This window comes from Mustela putorius, unplaced genomic scaffold (genome assembly GCF_011764305.1).
Source record: "Mustela putorius furo isolate JIRA1106 unplaced genomic scaffold, ASM1176430v1.1 tig00000695_pilon_pilon_pilon, whole genome shotgun sequence".
Classification (NCBI taxonomy): Eukaryota; Metazoa; Chordata; class Mammalia; order Carnivora; family Mustelidae; genus Mustela; species Mustela putorius.
Window position 1 is genome coordinate 5476941 of NW_025421447.1, and position 11204 is coordinate 5488144.

Sequence of the window (11204 nt, forward strand, 5' to 3'; positions counted from 1 at the left end):
AACGGACAAAGACGAGCTCCAGTCACCTAATGCTGGGGCTCCCAAGTATGGGAGCAGGACCCGATGGGTGGAGGAACAGGAAGAAGCTGGTCTCTGGTCACCCCAGGGCCCTTATCTTGGAAGCCAGCAGATCAAGGAGATGAGAGCAAAGCAGAGAAGACTGGGATAGCATCGTCGTAAGCTGGTCACACGCACTCCTGCACACGTACCCATACGTGCAGGGTAGTTTGCAGACGGCACGCACTGTCTTCACGCACACTCGAAACTAACAGTCACACAAACGGCTATGGGTTAGGTTGTAGTGGAGATCTTGGTGAACTGTGGGAAGTAGCTGTCACACAGCTCAGACTTCTCCTGTCCGGGAAAGCACACGACATACGGTGATGACCCCTCCCTCTGAAACTGGATAAAATACTATTTTTTCCCCTTAAGTGCACTGATAAATTGGAAAGAAAGGAACGATGAAGTAAAAAACTCAGTGAAGGCAGGTACCCCTCCTAGTCTTTGGATTCTTGCCCCAAGGGCATTTGCTGAATTGGAAATGTGACTTGGAATAATAAGCAAAGACCCAGGCCAGGTGGGTAGTCTAGTAGGAACCCCTCATTCTCATCATTAGGGAACAAGAAATAACCCTTGATTCCCCCCTGCAAGGAGAACCACCAACTTAAATTTTTAAAAATCTTTTTTTTTTAAATTTATTTGACAGACAGATCATAAGTAGGCAGAGAGGCAGGCAGAGAGAGAGGAAGGAAAGCAGGCTCCCTGCTGAGCAGAGAGCCCAATGCGGGGCTCAATCCCAGGACCCTGAGATCATGACCCGAGACGAAAGCAGAGGCTTTTAACCCACTGAGCCACCAGGTGTCCCCCAACTTAAATTTGGTACTAAGAGGAAGAGGGAAAAAATTTCCCTTGGGCGTACATCAACACATATTGGCTCTTCCGGGTCGGGAAGCTTTGGTGGGCAGCCCAGGATCGCGGCATTTTTCAAAGCCCCCTCTGCAATTCCGGGGAAGGGGTCCTCAGGCTGAGCCCACTAGTGCTTCTGCACATTCGAATTACCTGGAGAGTCTTTAACTGTTTCAGTGCCTGGGCCGCATGACCCGTTAAGCCTGACGATCTGCTGCTGGGATTCAGGCCTTCAAATTCTTCAGAAGGTCTCCAGAAGGTTCTAATATGCAACCAAAGTTGAGAACCACGGTCCTGTAAACTGTGTGGTCACTGGGGTGACAGTGAGGGACTTCTGGCTGCCTGTGCTAGGGAAGTACTCCCACACCTGCCCATCCCCGTTTGTCCATCTGTCCATCCATCCATCCATCCTTCCATACGTCCTCTTTCCTTCTCTCTGTCGTCCACCAAACCTTCCTTCTGTTCCGTCCGCCCACTCATTTGTCCGTACCTCCTGGCAACAAGTATGTTTCGAGCCCACTTGAGCTCGTCCGTGTTCTAGGCACCGGGGAGACAGAAGTAAGAGAAATGGGCCAAAATCCCTGGTCTTGAGCAGCTCTTGCATTTGCATGGGGTAAGGCAGATCTGAAAGTAAAGTCCTGTGTGGGGATGTCCCACGCGGAGGGGGAACGCGGGACGACCCGCAATGCTCGATGGGAAAGACTATTGAACTACAGCCCCCTGGGCCGTCATGTATGAGGCCGAGTGGGATGACTCCCCAGCCCAGTGCTCCCGGGCCATGCGTCCAATGACTCCGGTCCTACGTCTCCTCGTTTGTAAAGTGGGGATGACAATATCATGTTCCCTGAGAGATTACTTATTTTCTCACTCATTTATTCACATACACGCACGCATACATATACACACACACACACACACACGTCCGAGACAGAGCATCAGCACGCTCGGTGGTGATCACGGCAGAGAGGAAGCCTTCACGACGCCAGCTGCCCTTGCTTTCCCGGCCCTTACTGTGACGCTGACACAGCCGCTGCTGGCTTATGGCAGAAAAAGTACCAGGTTTAGAAGCAGAAAACTTGAGCTCTATTCTTAATGATGCTACTTACTCTGAACGCGATCTGGGGCAAGGAACATTTACGAAAGGTGTCAATTAGAATCTCATTATGTCTCAGCTGTCACAGTTAATAATTTGTTCCTTTCAGTTGAGATGCTGTGCTTGGATGACTTGTGTTCTCAGCGCTCTCTAAAAAACGAAGGTGTTTGGGGTCTCTGAAAGCATGCTCACCATCTAGTTTCACCAAGAATTCGGAAGGGCACAGCAGTGCCCATTTGCGAGCCCAGCAATATTGTTCCTAGCTGTGGAATTTAGAGCCCTCATTCAATTCATTTCATATAGGTCTTTTTTAAAATAATATTTTATTTATTTATTTGACAGAGATCACAAGTAGGCAGAGAGGCAGGCAGAGAAAAAGAGGGGGAAGCAGGCTCCCCGCTGAGCAGAGAACCTGATGCAGGGCTCGATCCCAGGACCCTGATATCATGACCTGAGCCAAAGGCAGAGGCTTTAACCCACTGAGCCACCCAGGCGCCCCCATATAGGTCTTTCTTTAAAAAAAGGCAAAGCGATGAAAACCAGGGAGAATGGAGCAATGCCCCTGTGGGTACCATTCCTCCTCTTCAACGGCATGCAACACGAGGGCAATATCTCGTTGGAAGGGTCCCTAAGTGACATGAATGCAGTAGGTATGGTGTCTCACAAGCTGGAGAATTCCTGGGGCCCGGGCCCCCACCCCACTATGAGAAGCAGACCCCAGGCTGATGCTGAAGATGCACAAGAAGCCGACTTCCACGCAGAGCACCGGCACCCGCAGAGAGAGCCTCTCTCCGAGGACCAGAGGGTCCAGGTTTGCTGAAAGAAACAGAGAACCGTAGGCCCCGCTGAGTGAGCTCCTGTTCTGAGCTAGACCCAGGGCTACACACTTAAGGTCCTAACACATTTGCAATTTATCCTTCAAAAACCCTGCAGGGCAGATGCTTTTAGTATTTACAGACTAAACACAGGACGTCTGTAAACCGAGGGTGAGATCGGCGGCCCGCGACTCGGACCCCAGTGCCTGCTGCAGTCAGTGCCCCTGCCGTACGGTCCCTGCTGCTGTCACTGCCCCTGCTGTACGGTCCCTGCTGCAGTCAGTGCTCCTGCTGTACAGCCCCTGCTGCAGTCAGTGCCCCTGCTGTACGGTCCCTGCTGCAGTCAGTGCCCCCGCTGTACGGTCCCTGCTGCTGTCACTGCCCCTGCCGTACGGTCCCTGCTGCAGTCACTGCCCCTGCCGTACGGTCCCTGCTGCAGTCAGTGCCCCTGCCGTACGGTCCCTGCTGCTGTCAGTGCCCCCGCTGTACGGTCCCTGCTGCTGTCACTGCCCCTGCTGTACGGTCCCTGCTGCAGTCACTGCCCCTGCCGTACGGTCCCTGCTGCTGTCACTGCCCCTGCCGTACGGTCCCTGCTGCAGTCAGTGCCCCTGCCGTACGGTCCCTGCTGCAGTCACTGCCCCTGCCGTACGGTCCCTGCTGCTGTCACTGCCCCTGCCGTACGGTCCCTGCTGCTGTCAGTGCCCCCGCCGTACGGTCCCTGCTGCTGTCACTGCCCCTGCCGTACGGTCCCTGCTGCAGTCACTGCCCCTGCCGTACGGTCCCTGCTGCAGTCACTGCCCCTGCAGTACGGTCCCTGCTGCTGTCACTGCCCCTGCCGTACGGTCCCTGCTGCTGTCACTGCCCCTGCCGTACGGTCCCTGCTGCAGTCACTGCCCCTGCCGTACGGTCCCTGCTGCTGTCACTGCCCCTGCCGTACGGTCCCTGCTGCTGTCACTGCCCCTGCTGTACGGTCCCTGCTGCAGTCACTGCCCCTGCTGTACGGTCCCTGCTGCTGTCACTGCCCCTGCCGTACGGTCCCTGCTGCTGTCACTGCCCCTGCTGTACGGTCCCTGCTGCTGTCACTGCCCCCGCTGTACGGTCCCTGCTGCAGTCACTGCCCCTGCTGTACGGTCCCTGCTGCTGTCACTGCCCCTGCTGTACGGTCCCTGCTGCTGTCACTGCCCCTGCTGTACGGTCCCTGCTGCAGTCACTGCCCCTGCTGTACGGTCCCTGCTGCAGTCAGTGCCCCCGCTGTACGGTCCCTGCTGCAGTCACTGCCCCTGCTGTACGGTCCCTGCTGCTGTCACTGCCCCCGCTGTACGGCCCCTGCTGCACTGCGTGAAGGGGTCCTGGGCACCTGAAGGGCGAGGCGGGGCGGGCTCCGAGAGCGCATGGGGCCCGGCTGGCACCGCAGGACCCGCGCCGCGACCGCCACCACCCGCCGGGGAGCGCGGCGCTCGCCCGGGGCGGGCGTCCGAGCCGGGACCGGACACGGGTGGCTCCTCCCCGGAGGCCGCGTCGGCCCCGCTGCCTTTTCCGGGCCACCGGCCGGCTCGCTCCGAGTTCCCTTCCGCCCGGCCCCGCCGAGGGCCTCCCCGCCCCGCCGACGCCCGCGCTCGCTTCAGCTGCGGAATCGGACGCCGGACCCGACATTCGGCGACGGCCTCACTTCGGTGGCGCCTGCGGGAGGACGCGGGCCGGGCTCGTCGACCGACGTCGTGACCGCGCGAGGCCGGGCCCGCGGCAGCAACTCCGCGTCGTCCCCACGGACGGGTCCTCCTGGGCGCGGCGGCGGAGAAGGCCTCGCGCTTCCGTGTCCTCCGGGACCGTACGGGCCGCGGCAAGCCCCGCGCGGGGCGGATCCCTCCTCCTCCCGGCTGCAGCGGGGGGCCGGGGGCGGGCGGCGGGCGGCTGCCGTCCCCGGGGCCCCGCACAGCGCCCTCAGACCGCCCTCGGTCCCCAGCACCCGCGCGACCTTCGACGGCGCCACCCCTTGTCCAGGCGGTCGGAGCATGTGACCCGAGTCGGCCAATCCGAGTATTCCGAGCCTGGCGCCCCGGTGACGCGGCAGACGGGGACACGTGATCTGAGCCGGCCAATCCGAGTAGTCCGTGAGGGACACGTGACCTGAGCCGGCCAATCTGAGTACTCCGAGCCACGTGTCTCCGGGACCGGACTGGCACGGACACTGGACCTGGGCCCGGCACGCGAGAGGCCTGTCGGGGGTTACTGTGTGACCGCGGAGGCGGGCGGCGCTCTGGCTTCTCCGCGTGTCTGTCGTCCTCAGAGGGCACCGGAGCCTGGTGCTGCCGCTGTCCCAGGAGAGCCCCGGGACGGCCGGCCTCTGGCGCGGGCACACCTGGACCGTCGCTGCCTGCGTCAGGTGGCTCTGGGCCGCGCGGCTCTGCCCCGGCTGTTCGACGCCCAGTCCGGGCGGGGGTCGCTGGTCCCGGCGGGGTCCCTGGTCCGGGGGAAGGTCCCTGGTCCGGGCGGGGGTGCTGGTCCTGGTGGGCATCAGGTTCTGGGGCGGGTCCCCAGGCAGGGGCTGCTGGTCCTGGGATGGGGCCCGATCAGGGTGGGGGTCCCCGGGCTCCGGAGGGGTTGACCCCCTCCGCGGATGACCCGGGCCACTCTCCATCGCTGGTCCGCAGTCAGCTGCGGGGGCCGCGGTGTGCGGGCAGTAGACTGGGGTGTCTCCGCGGCCGTTCGGGTGTTGCAGACCTCCGCTGCGAGGAGCTCTGCCGGCGTCCTGGTGAACCACACGTCATCCAACGGTGTGGGACAGGTGGCGACTGAGGCCGTCCTCATGACGGCCGGGGAGCCTCCCTGAGCCTCCCTGAGCGGGAGACAGGAGAGCAGTGCCTGCAGGAGGAGAAGGTTGTCCTGTCCAGTCCTGGGAGAAGCTCCTGGGAGGAGCCAGTGCCAGGCCTCCGGGTGGGCCTGCCCGGTGGGGTGGGGGACAGCAGGGTGGAGGCTTCCGTGGAGCATGGGGTAGGCCAGGAGGTGAGAGGGGAGGGCCAGCCAGGATGGCCTTGAAGAGGGGATTGAGGCCTGGCAACCCTCCCGGGTCGTGTCACGCTTTGTCAGGCTCCAGGATGTCCCTGTTAGGAAAACACACGTGGGTTCGCTCTGCCTGTGGCCCTCGTAGGACTTTGGCGTTTGCTCCTAGTGAAATAGGGCTGGAACCAAAGGAGGCGTAGGAAGAGGGTTCCAGGCTGACTGAGAAGCTTGTGAAAAGGCCCTGTGGTGGGAGGGGAGGGCGACGGTCAGACCTGGGTTTGGAAGGACATCTCTCACATGCCGTGAACGTGGGATGGGGCCAGCACGGGTGTGGGGAAGAGGCCCTGATGCAGGTGAGCAGCCGTGCTGGCTTGTATGCAGCTCGCTGAGCACAGCTCGTCAGCCAGAGCTGGACGTGCCCCGCCGGCATCGCTACTTTTGTTCCCCAACAACCCCAGCGTCCCCGGCCACAGAGATGTGCGTCCCAGTCTGTGGTCCTGGTGGGAATCCTTTGTCCTGACACCCTGGCGCCTCTTCATACCAGGCTTCCTGCCGTGGAGACTGCAGATGACGCCCCTCTGGTGGGACGGGCCGCAGGAACAACGTGTGCATGCAGTCTCAAGCCGTCCTGGAAACCGTCTCCTCCCGGAGAGCTGACCTGATAGTCTCCGAATCAGTGGGGGGTTAACGTGTCCTCCTCATGGTGCTGCCGGCCTCCAAGACTGCTACACCATAGAGCTGTAAGTCTCACGCTCTCGGCTTTGACAAAGACTTGGAATGGACAGATCCGAATGCACATGAGCTGTTAACGTGCAGTGAGTGGCATGTGTCACCGAGGCCCCGTGATGGTTCCCTGTCTGCTGGGGGCACAGCCCGCTGGGAGGGCCAGTGCCACTCACACTCCCGGATGGCCTCCCCTGCCGTCACTGAGACTCATGCTTCTTGCTGCCCTGGGGATGCTTCTGCCCCTGCCACAGCCCCGCTCCTTTCTGGGTTTCCAACAGAGACACTGGAATGTATGTGGGAGACACGTGGGTAGGGTTGAGGCGTGGGACTTGGTGCGGACTGAGGGTCTGCCTGTCTGGGACGTCAGGCATAGCCCAGACAGAACACATGTGGCCAGGGCGGAGCTCTGATACGGGAAGCAGTTAGTGTCCATTGTTGGGGGTCATGGACAGGAGACAGCCCTGTCTGGGGCAAGGTCAGGGCACGGCCGCCAGCCTGCTGGAGCACCAAAACCTGCAAGGTGTGTCCTCAGCTCTTGTTTCCGTTCCAGGACAGTCCCACCTGTCTGGACTGGTCCCACCTTGCGGGTCTCTGAAAGTCTGTCCTGGACCCGCCTGCCTCTCCCCGCCTCAGGTCACGTCACCACCCACTCTCTAGGTTCTGTGCCCGCCTTGCCGGTCCGGGGTTGTGCACCCGCTCTTAGGCTTTCCATCACGACCCCATGTGCTCGTAGGCTGTAGGTGTGCAGCCCTGAGCACCGGTCTGTGCAGATGCTGCGGGGCAGCCATGTGGTGCAGGCCTTTCCCAAAGACCTTGGGGCTCTTCCATTTCCGCAGCCGTCATCTTGAGCGGTTGTCTGCTCCACAGTGCTGAGTGAGACATCTCTCAGCATCCGTTTTCCCGTCCTGAGCACCAGCTGGGCATGTGGGCCCCCGGCTGGAACCCACATTTCCCAGCCTTCCTGACACTCAGGAAGCCAGGGGCCCCCAGGACTAAATCTGGGCCAAGAGGGCATGAGCACTGTGTGCCCATGTAGGCCCTGACCTTGAAGGCAGAGCAGCAGACATTGGCCGCAGAGCTGGTAGCTCCATGCTGGGGACGGCAGCCGTGGCCGCCCTGCCTCAGTCCCTGACAGCCTTCGAGGCTGGGGCTGCTTGTCCTTCCTAGACTCTTGCTGCCTTTGCCAGCGGACACGTTATTTTATTTAAGCCATTGTGTCTGTGAGTGTCTTTAGCTGACAGTCCAAGCTTACCTGGCCCACGTGTCATGGAGCCTGTAGCCTCCCTTCAGGGTTGTCCTCACACTGGAGCTTCACAGTAGCCCCTGTCAAGTCAGGGGACTGGGGGCTTGGGGCCACAACCGTACTTTGCAGATAAGGAAACGGAGGGCCCTGAAAAGGCTGGGTTTTGTCCAAGGTCGGAAATGCAGAGAGGAGACAAGTCCCTCACCTCCCAGTAACACTCGTTCCCTGCGTCGGGCTGTCGCGTGTAACACTCTGAATCAAGACCATAATGTTGTTATTAAAATATTTACTTGCATGAAAAATTTCTATTACCTGAAACTCATGTATTATAGATGGAATCAGTAGCTTAGGAGGAAATAAACAAGAAGAATCACTTTAATAACAAAAGCTATGCAGATAAATTCCTCATTTCAGCAAGCTCTCGGCGGTCCCAAATAAATATATCATTTTTATCAGGCAAGTGCTCTAGAAACAGCGTCTTCAGGAAATATGTCAAAATAATCTCTCCGGCTGTGCTGCTTTCTGGAAGAGGAAATGCGATGGTGGCTTTGGCACAGGCCGTTGGAAGGGAGGGTGGAGCGGGGGCCTGACTTGCTGGTCTCTAGGCTTCCTTCCAGCCTGCAGGGCACAGCCCGGGGTGTCGGCCACGCTATCTCCTCTTGACTTTGTGACATTAGCCAAGCTGCTCGCCCTCTCTGGGCTTCTCCTGGCCAATGCCTCCAATTGTCTGGGTGTGGAAATGTGATACCCAGCACAGAATGCTGCTCACAGATAACACGGGACCTCATTAAATGCTGTCGCTACTCTTACCGTTCATGTCGCGGATGCGGTGTAAGGTGCGGACCAGAGAACGGAGCCTGGTACCCACTGGCTGAGGAGTGCGTGTGCGCGCGTGTGTGCTGTGTGCACACACTCACGCATTCTTATCTGTGCTCCTCTCCCGGAGATGCACCACCATTGCTCGGCCCTCCTTGGTCCAACCTCAGCGCTTGCAGCCCCTTGCCAGTGAGAAGAGCCAGTTCCCACCGAGCCCTGGGGCATCTACGTTCTGTTCCTCAGCCCCTGTACCCGCCCTGGTCTCTACCCTCACTTTTACGGCCTTTGATCAGGACACCGTTGCTTCTGACCTGTGCTCCAGTGCCCCCACATTTTCTACCAGTCTGAGCTTCCTCCAGGATGAAAGTTGTCCGTCTGTCTGGAAACCTCCCTCTGCCTGCGGGATGAAGTCCGGATTCCTCACCTGACACGCAGAGCCCTCACACCTCTCTGGCCCAGCAGCCCCAACATGCCGTCTCCCGTGTTCCCACACCTGCTTCTGCCCTGGTCTCTCTGCAGTGGCCTCTCCTTTCTCTGGGGCATTGGCTCACCCTGCAGGGTCCAGGTCAAGTGTGTCCTGGATGTCATGGACAGAGCACTGGCTCTCTCTGCTGTGGGCTTTCACGGAGTCCTGTCCGTACCTCTGTGGTGCCTCCCAGGCCTTGCGAGGCAGGTTGCCTACCTGTTGGTTCCGCAGTCTGACACAGGAAGGGAAGGGGGTACGGAGCCTGCAGCCCTGCTGGCTAGTGAAACATGGGCGCTGGCCGATGGGGCCAACACCTCCACTTGGGGGACAACTGGAAGTGGGCATGCAGAGGGAGATTTGGGGAAAGGACATGGAGAGGCCCCTCCCCCTTTCTTGTACTGCAAGCTCGAGGCAAGAAATAAACTTTCCCTGTCTCCCGCCTGGCAGTACCCTCCCTCTTGTCCACCTGATTTAGCTGGAGTCCATTCCTGAAGCAAACCCCATCCCTACAGGGCTCTTAGGGTCTCCGTCAGCAAAAGAAGGGAAAGAGGGCTCTCTGTGCTGGTAGCTCCTGGCATTTCCAGGTAGAGCATGTGACGATCAGCTGAGAACTCGTCCTTTGCACGTTGCCACCTGTGTAACATCTCTCTGTGTGTGTGTGTGTGTGTGTGCGTGCATGAGAGACGCATGTGCACATGTGTGACTGTGGACGTGCATGCACGCATATACTGTACACATGTGTGGTCGTGTGTGCGTGCACTCGCGTGTGCTGGAGGGCAGAGTTTATCATTTCATCCAAGGGCCCAGCCATCATGAACAGAGCTGATTTCCGTTGATAATGCCGGCACGTCTCGAAAACCAGCCAGCAGGTCACCGCTCGCCCCTCAGCACTGGACAGAGAGGGAGTGGGCAGTTGGCTTTACCGTGGGGGAGGTGCCCAGTCCCGCCGCCCGGCGCGATGCCTGTGCTGTGTGTAATACACCAGTAATTAACCTTGTAAACTCACTTTTTGAACAGCCCTCGTCTATATTTTAAATTAATTAGGAGATCCACAGGGACTGACTCGGAGGGAGATAATTACTGCTCTTCGCGGGGTTACGGGGAGCTTCACTAGTCAAGAACCATCTTCTTTTCCCTGGAAAATTAAACCAGTGCACCATTATCCCATCATTTCTAGATGAATAAAGGACTGGGTCTTAACATCATGGTTTCATTTCGGCAAGAAAGACACGGTGACAAGCTGTTTTGTCACATGCTTGTTTGAGCAGAACATTCTGAGAAATGTCTCTGGGTCCATTTGGGAAGAGGAGCTGCCGGGGAGGAAAAATGTCCGCGATGACCAAATGTGACAGGGCTATTTGCCAAGTAATCACCCCACGCCCGAGCCTGGGGAAGAAGCAAATGCGCTTCCATTTTCTGCTCTTAGGCCAGAGGGGCCTTGCTCAGGGTGGGGAACCGGAGTACATCTGGTGGAAAATCATGACAATTCTGCCCGGCCATTGACGCGAGTGAGCACAGCGATATGAAACCAGCCGGCTGTGCCTCATGAAATCGTACTCGTCTGTCACAGGCCCTCCCAGGATGGCCTTCCAGCTCATATACCTTCTGTCACCCCAGGAGCTGCCCCCTGACTCAGTGGCACCCCGCAGCCTCTGCTGTCTCTGGCCAGAGCTGCTTGGGCACGGAGGCACAGCTGACCTGAGCCAGGCCAGTCACACTCTTCCCACCAGAAATGGGGCCGTGGCTCAGTTGGTGGACAGAGTGCTAGCGACGGGCCCCTCCTCCCTGGAAAAGAAGGAGGAAAGCAGGGACTTGGAGCCAGGCTCTGAAGCCAGACATTTCTGGGTTCTGATCCTGGCTCTGAGTCTTGGGTCTGATCCCAATCTCATAACCTTGAGCATGTGGCTTTGCCTCTCTGACTTCGGTTTGCACACTTGGAAAATGGGTATTTGGTAAAGAGAGAGAAAATTGTTATTGAGAACAACTGTCACGAGCCTCTCTTGCTGGTTGTGAAATTCCTTTCTAGGGCGAGTGGATCTTGGCTACCAAATGCTGATGGAGACTTAGGTGTTAAAAACAGAGTCTTGAGGATGTGGCTGGACTTTTGCAGACCAAGAGGGAGGGAATCACCGCCTTCTG

The 11204-nt window shown here is 58.7% G+C and overlaps 1 protein-coding gene across 1 annotated transcript; it reads left to right on the forward strand.

The window, feature by feature from the left end:
- The first annotated feature begins 2555 nt into the window (after positions 1-2555).
- LOC123392945 (keratin-associated protein 10-7-like) lies at positions 2556-4175 on the forward strand. The gene is made up of 2 exons (XM_045083413.1): positions 2556-2649; positions 3094-4175. The coding sequence occupies exons 1-2, from the start codon at positions 2556-2558 to the stop codon at positions 4173-4175; spliced, it is 1176 nt and encodes a 391-aa protein (XP_044939348.1).
- Positions 4176-11204: the final 7029 nt, after the last annotated feature.